The sequence below is a fragment of the Mauremys reevesii genome, linkage group 8 (genome assembly GCF_016161935.1).
Source record: "Mauremys reevesii isolate NIE-2019 linkage group 8, ASM1616193v1, whole genome shotgun sequence".
NCBI lineage: Eukaryota > Metazoa > Chordata > Testudines > Geoemydidae > Mauremys > Mauremys reevesii.
In genome coordinates this window covers 55,361,430-55,375,774 of record NC_052630.1, presented here as the reverse complement: position 1 = coordinate 55,375,774, position 14,345 = coordinate 55,361,430, and the positions used below count along the sequence as shown (strand labels likewise).

At 44.0% G+C, this 14,345-nt stretch overlaps 1 protein-coding gene across 1 annotated transcript in view; it reads left to right on the top strand.

Annotated features, from left to right (window-relative positions):
* Positions 1-14,345, top strand: part of COLGALT2 (collagen beta(1-O)galactosyltransferase 2) — a 91,971-nt gene that overhangs the window by 42,820 nt on the left and 34,806 nt on the right. The window contains exon 2 of the mRNA XM_039484652.1: positions 10,918-11,028. Coding sequence (XP_039340586.1) covers positions 10,918-11,028 — 111 coding nt within the window. The remainder of the gene's footprint in view (positions 1-10,917; positions 11,029-14,345) is intronic.

The following is a 14,345-nucleotide window of genomic DNA, read 5'->3' as shown; positions in this document are numbered from 1 at the left end:
CTTACAGTAGCTGCTCCCTGTTAATTCTCTGCTTGCTCATGGAAAAGTCTTCTCCCTGGGTTTCAGACATTTTAGCCATGTTTTGATATCTCTTCCTTTAGGAAACAAAAACTCTCTTCTAGTTTCTGTCCACTTTATAGTGTCCTAGTCAAGATTTGTCTTTGGTTTGCAGGGAGATGTGCCAGTTGGTTGTTTGGGGATTTTTTAAACTCTGGCAGCAGTCACACACCCCTAATGAAAAGACAGGAATAAATGACTTGTCTGTTCTTTATTTACCACTTGTTATGGGAATTCTAAAACCAGATTCATATTTGGCTCATATTAGGATTCTGTTGCTTTTTTTTTGGGTTACTTTTGGGAGGACTAGTTGTATACCAGAAATAAACACAAAAATTTATCAGGACAGCGTGTTCACCACTGGGCCTGTCTCTCCTCTCACACAGGTGAAGTTACTCCTGATTGACATTATTCATGTGAAAGATGAATCAGGTCCTCTATAAATGCTCCATCTGTATAAGCCAAACTGTTTGGAGGCCCCGTTAGCTTGAACAGGTCATATGAAGCAGAAGCTACCTAGCTCTGTACCTATCCTGTGTTAGTTTATCCTAAACTATCATTATTAGAATTATATATTAAAAATCCTTCTGTTACCAAATAACATTGTAGATTATTAAAATTGAAATCATTTTTAAAAATCAAATGTACTTTCATCAGTGACACTCATTTTAGTATTTTATGCTTTGTTAAAGTTGGGTTGTGAAACTAAGCCAGTCAGTTTTCAGGAATCACTGATAAAATTATCTGGCCTTCATTATGCAGGAGCTCAGACCAGATGATAATAATAGTCTTTTTTGCCTTAAAATATATATATCCATGGGTTTCACTCTCTGCATACAGGGACTGATCCAAAGTCCGCTGAAGTCAATAGAAAGACTCCCATTGACTCCAGTGGGTTTTAGACCAGATTCACAGTTAGCTCCACATTCTGCTCCTGTATCTAAGGGTAGGTCCATACTTACCGCGCGGGTCGACGCGGTGAGTTCAACTTCTCGGAGTTCGAACTATCGCGTCTAATCAAGACGTGATAGTTCAAACTCCCCACGCGCTCCGGTCGACTCCGGAACTCCACCTCGACCTTGGAGCCGCAGAGTTCGACCCCGCCGCGTCTGGACGGGTAAGTCAGTCGAACTAAGGTAGTTTGACTTCAGCTACGCTATTCGCGTAGCTGAAGTCGCATACCTTAGTTCGACCCCCCCCCCCCCATAGTGTAGACCAGGCCTTAGTGCAGTGAAGGGCAATGCTTAAATGGAATAAAAATCTGGCTTTAGTTTAACTGTTGGCTTGAATAAAATCATGAAACATTTCCGTTGCTTTCAGGTTTTATAAAATCCTTCCCCTTCCTCCAGAATCGCAGAGAGTCCCTACTGTGGCGGGTTCCGTGCCATGCAGGTATTATAGACCTTCTATGGCGCCTCCTCAACTCCTTCCCTCTGCTGCATTGGTTCTGCTGCCAGAAGGCACTGTGCACCCATTTCGGAGTGGCAGGATTTCTCCCAAGTGCTTTTTAAGATCACCTGTGCCAAGTGGCTTACCCAAATCCCCAAGTTCAATGGCGGTAGGGCAAGTTCTGGATTTGAGCATGCAAACAGATTAGGTGAGTGCACATCCAAATACCCTTTTGCTCCTGGAATTACCTGTTTTGTGTGTGCCAAGGACAGTTTGTTCAGTCACATACACAGTTTGTGGATATGGGGGGCTGTGCACTAGTTTTGTGGTCATAACTTGAGCGAGTGACTGTCTATTTGTATCCGAGAGTTTTCTCTACCTTAAATCTGAGAATGTGGAGAAACACTTTAAGTGTAGCCTTCTTCAGTACTCCATTGCAAACAGGAAGGACCTTATATAACTATTTCTTTCAACAGCTAACCTGCCACAAACACTTGAACCGCTCCCCACTCCAGCTCACCTCCGCTCCACCACTGCCATCCCCCGAGCATGCCGCAACTCCCCTTCTCCCGCCTCCCTCCCAGGCTCGCTGTGCAAAAGCGCTGGGAGGGAGGGAGGGAGAAGCGAGTAGCGGCGCGATCGGAGGAGCAAAGGTGAGCTGGGGCCGGCAGGCGCCTGGAGTAACTCTTGGGGGGGGGCAGGAAACCGCTCCCCGCCCCAGCTCACCTCCGCTCCACTGCTGCCATCCCCCGAGCATGCCACAACTCCCTTTCTCCCCCACCCCCCAGGCTTACTGTGGGGGAGCAGAGGTGAGCTGGCAGGGGAGGGGCAATTTTTGAGGGCCTAGGGGTGCCAAATTCATTAATCCGCCACTGCTTAGGAGATGAATGAGATGATTGAGTGCAGCCTTTCCATTGCTAGCTTCTGCAGCATGATTGTCATAAGGACCTCATTACGGGCCTGATACAAAATCCATAGAAGTCAATGGAGACTTTCCATTAAATATACAGTACAACCTCAGAGTTAGGAACACCTTGGGAATGGAGTTTGTTGGTAACTCTGAAATGTTCGTAACTCTGAACAAAATGTTATGGTTGTTCTTTCAAAAGTTTATAACTGAACATTGACTTAAGACAGCTTTGAAACTTTATTATGCAGAAGAAAAATGCTGCTTTCCCTTTATTTTTTAGTAGTTTGCGTTTAACGCAGTACTGTACTGTATTTGCCTTTTTTGAGTGGGGGGTGGGGGGTGTCTCTCCTGCTGCCTGATTGTGTATTCCGGTTCCAAATGAGGTGTGTGGTTGACAGGTCAGTTCGTAACCTTGGTGTTCATAACTCTTAGGTTCTACTGTAATGGCCTTTTGTATACAGCTCTAGGGTCTCAACCCTGCTTCTGTTGAAATGAATAGTAAAGCGCCAGTTGACTTACCGGTAATTTGTGCTGGATCAGGCTTTTGGTTAACAGTTCCACTATTTGATCTTTACTGTAAAAGGTCTAAGAACCTTTAAAGCAGTCATGTAAAGAAAGAGAAGCTGCTCTTACCATTTTCTTCTATTTTGGAAAATCAGTTGCCTACTGTTGTTAATCTGCTTTCCAATATAATATTTTAAAACTACAGCGAACACCATCAGTAAAAGCTCTTCCTCCCAGCCTACCCAAGTGAAGAGTTAGGGAATATTAAATGCAGTAGGAAAACTACTGCAGGCAACTTGTGTTAGATTTTTCCACCGCATGTGTTACAATGCTGCATGGAATCTGGGAGGCCAAAAGGCACACAGTGTTCCTTCTGCCCGACAGTACCTTTCCTGCAGTGGTGAAAAACAGCAAAATATTCTCCTGTGCTCTTCCGACACCGCACTTGAGGTAAATAAACTGTAAATAATTTGAGAATTCAAAATAGGCTGCTAAAGGAGTGAAAAGCTGATGGAATTTTTTATACCTTCATTTTTTTTGCAGGGAAGGGGCAGAATTGCCAGAACCTAAATTAACAAACACAAAACCTAAGTTTAAAGAGATATTAGGCTAAAAATACTATGCAGTATTTATAGCAGCAATTTTCCTCACCCCTGTCAGTAATACACTAATTAAATCTGTGAATGTTTTAAATGGCTTGTCTGCTTTCACCATCTGTGATACTTAGGGTTGGTTGGGGTTTTTGGATGGGGAGGTTGTACTTCACTTAGCTTGGACAGTGGGGGCTGAACTACGGAGCAAGATTAGATTGGTACAAGCTACGTTGTAAATTGAAACCAGTATAGTTGATGTTGATATAACTCCCCATGTGGATGCTCTTATTCCAGTGCAAGAGCAGCATTTTGGGTTTAGATTTCAATTCTTGGGAAGGGGTTTTAGTTAAACTGAAAAAAAGTCATTCAGATTGGATAAGAGTGTCTACACTGGGGAGTTATACCAGTACAATTGTACTGGTATAACTGGTAACATTTCCCATGTGGACCAGGCCTGAAAGTAGAGTATCAGATTCACTTTTGTGACTTGTAAGCCCTGTAAGAGAATGTTTAACAATACGTATCTGTTAACCAAATCTAGATTTGGACTTTAAAATCTCCCCTTTAATGCAAGGGTGAATGACCTGACTTAACCCCTTCAAGAGAAAGGACATTAAATGTTAAAACTTCTACCCTTATTGATAATCACAAGCAGAGCACATTACTACTTGAATTGAGGGAATTGTCTGTCAGGTGTCTGATATCAGTGCACCGGACAGAACTACCATCGTCAGAGTGGGCCTGTTTCTGTTGTACTAAATGGGAGTTTTGCTGTTGACTTCAATAAGAGCATCATCAGCCCTGTTATTGCCATAGCCTTAAAGCATTGAGGCTGATCCAGAACCCTTGATGTCAATGGGAGCCTTTTGAAAGGGGAAAATGGTAGTCCAGGGTTTTTCCCTTTGCTCTGCACTGTTGCCCATTCTTGTGAGATCCATGATCACATCTCCCAGTATTTCATGCTTTACTTCAATCCCCAGCTACTGGAGTCATTTCATTATCATGCGCAAATTTTAGTGTTATGGTTTGGGGTGCAATCCAGACCAATGAGGGATTGTGTCACCACTTGCCCTGCAACCTTGGGTGCTTTACAATTAGGGCTGTCGCTTAATCACAGTTAATTCATGTGATTAACTCAAAAAAATTAATTGTGTTTAAAAAAATTAATCACAGTTAATCGCAATTTTAATCTCACAGTTAAACAATAGAACACCAATTGGAAGTTATTAAATATTTTTGGATGTTTTTCTACATTTTCAAATACATTGATTTCAATTAAAACACAGAATACAAAGTGTACACTGCTCACTTTATATTATTATTTTTATTACAAATATTTGCACTGTAAAAATGATAAGCAAAAATAAATAGTATTTTTCAGTTCACATCATACAAGTACTGTACTGCAATCTCTTTATCGTGAAAGTGCAACTTACAAATGTTGATTTTTTTTTGTTATATAACTGCACTCAAAACAAAACTATGCAAAACTTTAGAGCCTACAAGTCCACTCAGTCCTACTTCTTGTTCAACCAATCGCTAAGAGAAACAAGTTTGTTTACATTTATGGAAAATAATGCTGCCCACTTCTTATTTACAATGTCACCAGAAAGTGAAAATAGGCACGAGACTTTTGTAGCTGGCATTGCAAGGCATTTATGTGCCAGATATGCTAAACATTTATATGCCCCTTCATGCTTTGGCCACAATTCCAGAGGAGATGCTTCCATGCTGATGACACTTGTTAAAAAAAAAATGGGTTAATTAAATTTGTGACTGAACTCCTTGTGGGAGAATTGTATGTCTTCTGCTCTGTTTTACCTGCATTCTGCCATATATTTCATGTTATAGCAGTCTCTGATGATGACTCAGCACATGTTCATTTTAAGAACCCTTTTGCTGCAGATTGACAAAAGGCAAAGAAGGTACCAATGTGAAACTTCTAAAGATAGCTACAGCACTCAACCCAAGGTTTAAGAATCTGAGGTGCCTTCCAAAATCTGCGAGGGACGAGGTGTGGAGCATGCTTTCTGAAATGTTAAAAGAGCGACACACTGATGCAGAAACTACAAAACTTGAACCACCAAAAAAGAAAATCAACTTTCCGCAGGTGACATCTGACTCAATTGTTGAAAATGAACATGCATCAGTTTGCTCTGCTTTGCATTGTTATCGAGCAGAACCTGTCAGCATAGACGCATGTCCTCTGGAATGGTGGATGAAGCATGCAGGGATATATGAATCTTTAGTGCATCTGGCTTGTAAATATCTTGTGACGCCGGCTGCAACAGTGCCATGCAAACTCCTGTTCTCACTTTCAGGTGACATTGTGAACAAGAAGCAGGCAGCATTACCTCCTGCAAATGTAAACAAGCTTGTTTGGCTGACCAAGAAATAAGACTGAGTGGACTTGTAGGCTCTAAAGTTTTACATTGTTTTATTTTTGAATACAGTTATTTTTTCTACATACTTCTACATTTGTAAGTTCAACTTTCATTATAAAGAGATTGCACTACAGTACTTGTTTTAAGTGAATTGAAAAATACTATTTCTTTTGTTTTTTACAGTGCAAATATTTGTAATAAAAATAAATATAAAGTGAGCACTGTACACTTTGTATTCTGTGTTGTAATTGAAATCATTATATTGGAAAATGTAGAAAACATCAAAAATAAATGGTATTCTATTATTAACAGCACGATTAATTTTTTTAATTGCTTGATAGTCTTACTTACAATGCTTTGCTGCTGTAGCAGCCAGCTTGGGACTCTCATAACCAGCCTACCAGCATACAGGTCACACTCTGAAGTGTCTGTATGCTAGACAGCCCTGGTTCAGCAGTTCTCATCCTAGCTGCCTGTCCACAGCTCCATGGCCGCACTTTGGCTTCCACCAGGCTTGGTTACAACAAGGAAGGGGACCCAACACACTCTCAGTCCTGAATTCCCCCAAAACCGTGTGCTCTGCAAATGTCTAGCCCTCTCTTGGGCAGCTCAAAGAAATAATAAGATTCATTTGTTCTTGTAAAGAGACAAAAGCAGCTTATTAACCTAACTGCACTGTTTACCTAATACGTAAAAATAGACTTTCGTTGTGTCTGCCTGAAGAGCGGGATGGTCAGAGAATCAAATACACGTTCCGTTGTCTCGGTAAGATCTGTTTACCAACTTTCCTTCATATGCCTGGTTTAAACACACTTTATTAATAAGTCCAGCGTATATCCACAACTCTTAATACACACTGCATCCATACATCACCCAAGAATATTAATGATCAGTGAATTATTAGTTTTCAAATGATATCTCATAAGGCATATTTTGTAATAAGATTATTACAGCAGTTTGTAGGGTATGAATGACCGGTGCTTATGGTCACTCAGCTTACTGTCTTTTTTAAATGAAAATTTCTAGCCCTTGTGGTTGCAGAGAAAATCTTGAAAACATGACCAGAATGCACCCTAGAGGCTGAGAAACCAGAAGAACAAGTTTCTTATTTTTTTTAAACATCTCATGGCTTATCAGCCAATCTCATGGTTTTGGGGGGCTCAAATCATGATTTTTGATTGTCTGGGATTGGCAATATTGTATAGGTTATTCTACTACACTTTAGGTAAATCAAAGGACAGGAATGGCTAAGATGGTCCAGTGAGTTCATCAGCATGGCCCTAGGCCTCTCTACTCTTTCATACAGTGATGCAAGCCATGCAGACTAAAGGTTCCAGCATGCAGTGCTCCATCTCTAGCTAAGCTGCCCAGTTAGCCTGACCAATTGGATCAGGATGGGGCATTGTATGCTGGGAACTATAGCTCTGTGCCAGCATGGCCATATTAACAATGGAGTTACGGACTCTTGCCATCTGCTCCATGGGATGCAAATTTGGTGGAATTCCTGAAAACTTGTTTTAATGCAGCACTCGGGCAGAATCTGGATGCCCGATTTAGGATCTGTAGCTATCTTTAGAGTTTGATTTTGTTTTTACTACTTTACACCAGCAGGGGGCAGTCCAGTCACCATTCTTAATATGACCTTATGGCTGGTCGCTGTAGAACTTTAATGAGGATTGTGTGCTGTCTACATACTGGGTGTAAACTGTGCTGAAATTTTGAACTTAGAAGTTGTCTGTCACTCATGAAACGCCATTGAAAGCTGGGGTCAGGGCAACACCAGTACGCCCAAGCAAATGCTGCTTTAAAAAAAAAATCAAGCTGTTTTCTCAGTGTCTGTTTTCAAAAGAGGCTTGTTTAGTGCAGAGCCGCATTAGGATGAGTTTTTAAAATGTCAATAGTTTGAGCACAAAGAAGGCTCCTCTACAGTGGAGAATATTGTGTGTAACTGAAGCATCAGGACTGGCTAGTGTGAAACTGTGCATCCTCGCAATGAGTCCTCTGTCACTTGCATTTATCCCTGCACCACCACAAAGCATTCTAGTAAATTAGTCCATGTTTGTTCAGATAGACCAAGTACAGCATACGCTTTTCACAAATTGCCCTGTCAATGTGCCTCAACCCCCTTCTGGCAGGAACTGTTTCTGTAGGGGAGAGTATAGCCCATTCTCCATGGCCATTCAGTGCACCACCTCAGACAGCCAGTTTGGAAGCAAATGATGGTGGTGTTTTTTGTAATGTGGACACCTCTGCTCTTGGAATTGGACTGAGACTATTAGACTCCTTTCCCTTATGCCACGGGAAACAATGGGAGAGTAATCTCTAAATTAGAATTGGAGAGCTGAGGTTAAAAGGCTTTGGATCGTATTACCAATCTGCAACCTACTGGATGCCCCAGTCTCCCCTAAAAGGTGACTGTGCAGAGATTGTTCGTTTGATTACAGAAAAGTAGAGTTAATAAGGGAAACGCATGTAGAAACAGTAGAAACCTGTGTTGATGTTTTGTTTGGTGGTTTGGTTTTTATGCAGTGGTTGTCATAAAATAGTCAAGATTTCCCCACTGTTTCCAGACAGAGGTATTGGAGACACCACAGTCACTTCTTATCCCAAGGATGGATGCATACTGCTGCGGTAAGATACCACTGTGTGAAAACAATGGGTAAATGCTGACTTTTAATGGTGTTAAATGTAAATGTAAATAGTTCTGAGAACAATAACAAAAATAGCTGTTGGGAATGGCCAATTTTTGAAGCTCTAAATTGGAAAAAGTAAAGGTTTGCCAAATTGCTAGTCACCGAGCATGTGTGATCCAAGAAGTGACTAACTTTGTTGTGTTTGAGAGTTTAAGGCTTATAAATGCCACTGGATGGACACACCTGGAGACTGAAATCCTTTATCTGAGACAAATCCCTGTCTCAGTGAAGTTACTGGCAAAACTCCAATGGGAACAGGATTTAGTCCCTAACCCACAGAGTAGGTACAGCATAAACTCCAGCTATGCAGGCTTCCCTCTAGTGACCTCTCTGATGACCTAGCGATTCCACCAGCTTCCATTTCATTTCACCCCTCAGCCTCCCTTTGGCGAGTGCCAGCTAGTGCAGCTTTTTATGGAGGCTTTTGTGAAGAGGACGCTTGTCCAGTAGAACTGGACCGAGATCACAAATGCATTTTTGTCACATAAACTGGTGTTTGTGTTGATCGCAATGTTTTATGAAAGACCCCAGCAATTAGTGTAGCACAAGTCAAGTGTTTATTTTAAAAAAGTGCTCCATCTTGGCACAACACAGAGCACTGCATGCTGAACATGTGGTCTGTGTGCGCTGGCACCTCTCTCAAAAACAAGGACAGTTATGGAGCTCATTGTAGAATTCCATAGGCCCCTATAGTTGCATCCCTACACTAACAGACAGTATGAACAGACTTCTGTCTCCACGCTTGGACTGGAGCAAGCAAGGAGGCGCTATTGATATAAGTGTGAATTAGCTGCTAATGGGGGAGTTGCTGTAACTCTGTAAAACACAGCCTATGTGTCTGTCTGCTTAACCCATAAGGACGTCTGTTCAGCTAGCCAGCGTTTATTTCCAGCCTCCAAGAACAGACCTCATGTCTGTAGATCAACAGCTGGGAAAGGGAACGTTCCCTTGTATTAATTTTTTTTAAAGGAAATTGCTTTTCCTCTGTTAATGACTATCTCAATATCTTCCTACTTCCTTCGCTTTGCTCTCCCCTTGAATGTCGATGCTGCTGACATTTTGGGGTTGTGTAGTTCTCAGGGCGGAGTGGAGAAAGAGTCCACGCTCGGCGTTGGCGTAAAGTGAGAGAGCAGCCCCACGGTAATAAAGAGGCTGGCCCGACACCAAAGCTTCAACTCCCCTCTCCAAATGACAGTCAAACCCTCTTCTCCCTTCCATGTACTCAGCAGGATAGAAAAATTGGGGGATGTTGTCAAAGGCACAAAGGGGAGTTAGGCACACAATATGGTCAAGACAGGTTTTGTAGGTACCTAACTCTCCCTTGAAAACCTCCCCTCTCATCAGGGCTAACTAGGACCTTGTAGAATGTGAAGAGAGGCACACTTGGAAGCTCTTAGGGGAAGGCATGTCTTTTTGTTCTATGTCTATACAACGCCTACCACAACGGGGGCTTGTCCCACGACTGGGGCTCCCAAGTGCTACTGCAACACAAATGATTGCTAATGCAGGGCCACTAAAAAGAGTGTGCTGGTATTTTAGGAATGTGGATTGTAAATGTTAGACAACCCTTGAAGCTATTGGTGCAGCTGGCTAAAACCACTACTGTCTTTTGTTACAGGCCATGGCTTTTTATATTCATTGAGGGAAACCAGGAGCACCAATAAGACTCCTAGGATTGGCACTGGGCTATTACAGACTCCAGTCTGTAAGGTTTCCTGCAAAGTACCCAATCATCATAAATTGCATTGGAAATAGAGCAATAGGGAAGTGGTGCTCAGCTTAGGGAGCATGAAGGGCTGAATCTGCCTTGCTGAGATTTGATTCCAGTGGGGCTATTTTATACCCGATTCTTTCAACACAAGTTGTGCACACATGCAACCTCAGAAAAGCAGGTGTCAGAAACAGTTGAAGAAGCCGCTGGCCTTCTCCTATGGACTCCTGAGCTCTGGGACCCTCCCACCGTACAGGGTCCTAGATCCAGGGCTCCAGCCTGAGCCCTAATGTCTACACTACAATTAAACAGCTCCTGAGTCTGAGCTTTTAGCCCGGGCCAGCTGACAGTTTTTAATTGCAGTGTAGACATACCCGGACAGGTGCTGCAGAGGGAATCCCACGAGGGGAATCCTAAGTGGGGGGTTGAATACACACACTTCCAGTGTAGATTATATGAGCTCCTGGCAGGCCTAATCTGTCCTAGGCTAGGACAGGAGGAAAGTTACAGGGGTGCCAGCCAGCATACAAGTGCACTTTACTATTTATACACAATGTATGTCCACCCATTTGAGGGCATTTCTTTGCCAAGAAAGAATCTGGTCCTACTCTGTTCAGCTTGCGCCTGCTAGTCAGATGCTACATTAATGGGATTCTTTGTGCCCTTATTTCTCCAGGGCAGCCACTGACCATAACGTTGATAACACCACAGAGATCCTCAGAGAGTGGCTGAAGAATGTGCAAAAACTGTATCACTATGTGGAGTGGAGGCCTATGGAGGAGCCTCAGTGAGTATCATGGCCAGTGATTTCCTAAACGGTTTGGGGGTTTCAATATCAAGATTATAGAAATCTTTAAACCAATGGTGGTTTAAACAAATGATTGTTGCAGGATTTACACTCAGATTCTTTAAGGTCCTGTCTCAGCAAAGCACTTAAGCACATCTTTAACTTCAGTGGGAATACTCATGTGTTTAAAGTTAAGGACTTTGCTGGATGGGGACCTATCAGCAGAAAGCAGTTCTATTCAGTCATTTCCCATCTGAGCCTGCCTTCCTTGCACACCCAAAAGATCTCCCCGAAAGGTACAACAAATTAAAGATTGGTTCCCTATTTTCCAGGAGACTCGCAGAAACATGCTCCATCTCCCCAACCCTGGTCAAAACTCTGTCCCTGGCTTTCAATATTCAGTAATTTTCCAACCAGGGAATTAGTCCAAGCCCCAGGAAGGAATCTTGAGGGAAACTATTATTTACTTAGAATCATAGAAGATTAGGGTTGGGAGAGACCTCAGGAGGTCATATACTCCAATCCCCTGCTCAAAGCAGGACCAACCCTAACTAAATCATCCCACCCAGGGTTTTCACCACCCTCTTAGTGAAATAGTTTTTCCTAATATCCAACCTAAACCTTCCCCACCGCAACTTGAGACCATTGCTCCTTGTTCTATCATCTGCCATCACTTTGAAAAGCCTAGCTCCATCCTCTTTGGAACCCCACTTCAGGTAGTTGAAGGCTGCTATCAAATCCCCCTCATTCTTCTTTTCTGCAGACTAAATAAGCCCAGTTCCCTCAGCATCTCTTCAGAAGTCATGTGCCCCAGCCCCCTAATCATTTTCATTGCCCTCCACTGGACTCTCTACAATTTGTCCATATCCTTTCTGTAGTGGGAGGCCCAAAACTGGACACAGTACTCCAGATATGGCCTCACCAGTGCCAAATAGAGGGGAATAATCACTTCCCTCGATCTGCTGGCAATGCTCCTACTAATGCAGCCCAATATGCTGTTAGCCTTCTTGGCAACAAGGGCACACTGCTGACTCATATCCAGCTTCTTATCCACTTTAATCCCCAGGTCCTTTTCTGCAGAACTGCCACTTAGCCAGTCGGTCCCCAGCTTGTAGCAGTGCATGGGATTCTTCTATCCTAAGTGCAGAGTCCTGCACTTGTCCTTGTTGAACCTCATCAGATTTCTTTTGGCCCAATCCTCTAATTTGTCTAGGTCACTCTGGACCCTATCCCTACCCACCAACATATCTACCTCTCCCCTCATCTTAGTGTCATCAGTAAACTTGCTGAAGGTGCAATCCATCCCAGCACCCAGATCATTAATGAAGATGTTGAACAAAATCGGCCCCAGGACCGACCCCTGGGGCACTCCACTTGATACCAGCTGCCAGCTAGACATCAAGCCATTGATCGCTACCCGTTGAGCCCAACAATCTAGCCAGCTTTCTGTCCACCTTATAGTCCATTCATCCAATCCATAGTTTTTAAGTTGCTGGCAAGAATACTGTGGCAGACCATATCAAAAGCTTTGCTAAAGTCAAGAGGTATCACGTCCATCGCTTTGCCCATATCCACAGAGCCAGTTATCTCATCATAGAAGGCAATCAGATTGGTCAGGATTGACTTGTTCTTGGTGAATTCATATTGACTGTTCCTGATCACCTTCCTCTCCTCTAAGTGCTTCAAAAAGGATTCCTTGAGGACCTGCTCCATGATTTTTCCAGGGACTGAAGTGAGGCTGACCAGTCTGTAATTCCCTGGATTCTCCTTCTTCCCGTTTTTAAAGATGGGCACTATATTTGCCTTTTTCCAATTGTCCGGGACCTCCCCCGATTGCCATGAGTTTTCAAAGAAAATGGTCAATGGCTCTGCAATCACATCAGCCAACTTCCACAGCACCCTCGGCTGCATTAGTTCTGGACCCATGCACTTGTGCATGTCCAGCTTTTCTAATAGTCCTTCACCTGTTCTTTCACCACTGAGGGCTGCTCACCTCCTGCCCATATTGTGCTGCCCAGTGCAGCAGTCTGAGAGCTGACCTAGTCTGTGAAGACCGAGGCAAAAAAAAGCATTGAGTACTTCAGCTTTTTCCACATCATCTGTCACTAGTTTGCCTCCCCCATTCAGTAAGGGTCCCACACTTTCCCTGACCTTCTTCTTGTTGCTAACATACCTGTAGAAACCCTTCTTGTTACCCTTCACATCCCTTGCTAGCTGCAACTTCAATTGTGCCTTGGCCTTCCTGATTATACTCCTGCATGCTCGATCAATATTTTTATACTCCTCCCTATTCATCTGTCCAAGTTTCTACTTCGTGTTTCTACTTCTGGTCGCCTGCCATATTTGCTATTCTTTCTGCACATCAGGACAGTTTGTTCCTGCACTGTAACACGTCGGACTCACCCCTGCGGCGCCTCCTGCTGGTGACTCTGGGGAATTAGCTCAGTTCCAGCTCCGGATCGCCCTCTGCAGGCCAGTGATCCGCCTGTCCTCTGGCCCCTGTGTCCCTCCCTGGACCCGGTGCCCTTTTACATGGGGTGCTGCCCCCTGGCAGTAACCCCTTTCTGTCAGGGTCTCCCCTCCCCAGGGAACCCCCACCCTCCCTCAGTATATGGCTACTGCCAGTCACTGTCTAGCCCCATGCCCTGGGGCAGACTGCAGTATCAGCCTATTCATCACTGGCAAAGAGGGTTTGGACCTGCTGCCTTGGCCTACCCCTAGGCTGCCCTCTGAAACCCCCAGTGCCTGCTAGCCCAATGCTAGGCCACAGCCTGGGGCTTTCCAGGCTGGAGCTCCCCAGCTCCTCAGCCCTGCTCCACTCAGGTACCCGGTCTAGTTCCCTGCAGCCAGGCCCTTCTTTCTCTGGAGGCAGAGAGAGACTGACTGAGCTTCTGGCTTACCTGGCCTTTTATAGGGGCCAGCTGTGGCCTGATTGGGGTGTGGCCCAACTGCAGCCACTTCCCCAATCAGCCCAGCTTGAGAGCAGCAGCTCTCAAGCCCTGCCAGGCCGTTTTTAAACCCCTCAGGGCAGGAGCAGGGGTCCACCCTGATACATGCACCCTCAATAAGGCTTCTTTAGAATACAGCCAGCTCTCCTGGACTCCTTTCCTCTTCATATTAGCCTCCCAGGGGATCCTGCCCATCAGTTCCCTGAGGGAGTCAAAATCTGTTTTTCTGAAGTCCAGGGTCCATATTCTGCTGCTCTCCTTTCTTCCTTTTGTCAGGATGCTGAACTTGACCATCTCTTGGTCCCTGCTGCCCAGGTTACCACCCATTTCTACTTCCCCTACCAATTCTTCCCTGTTTGTGAGCAGCAG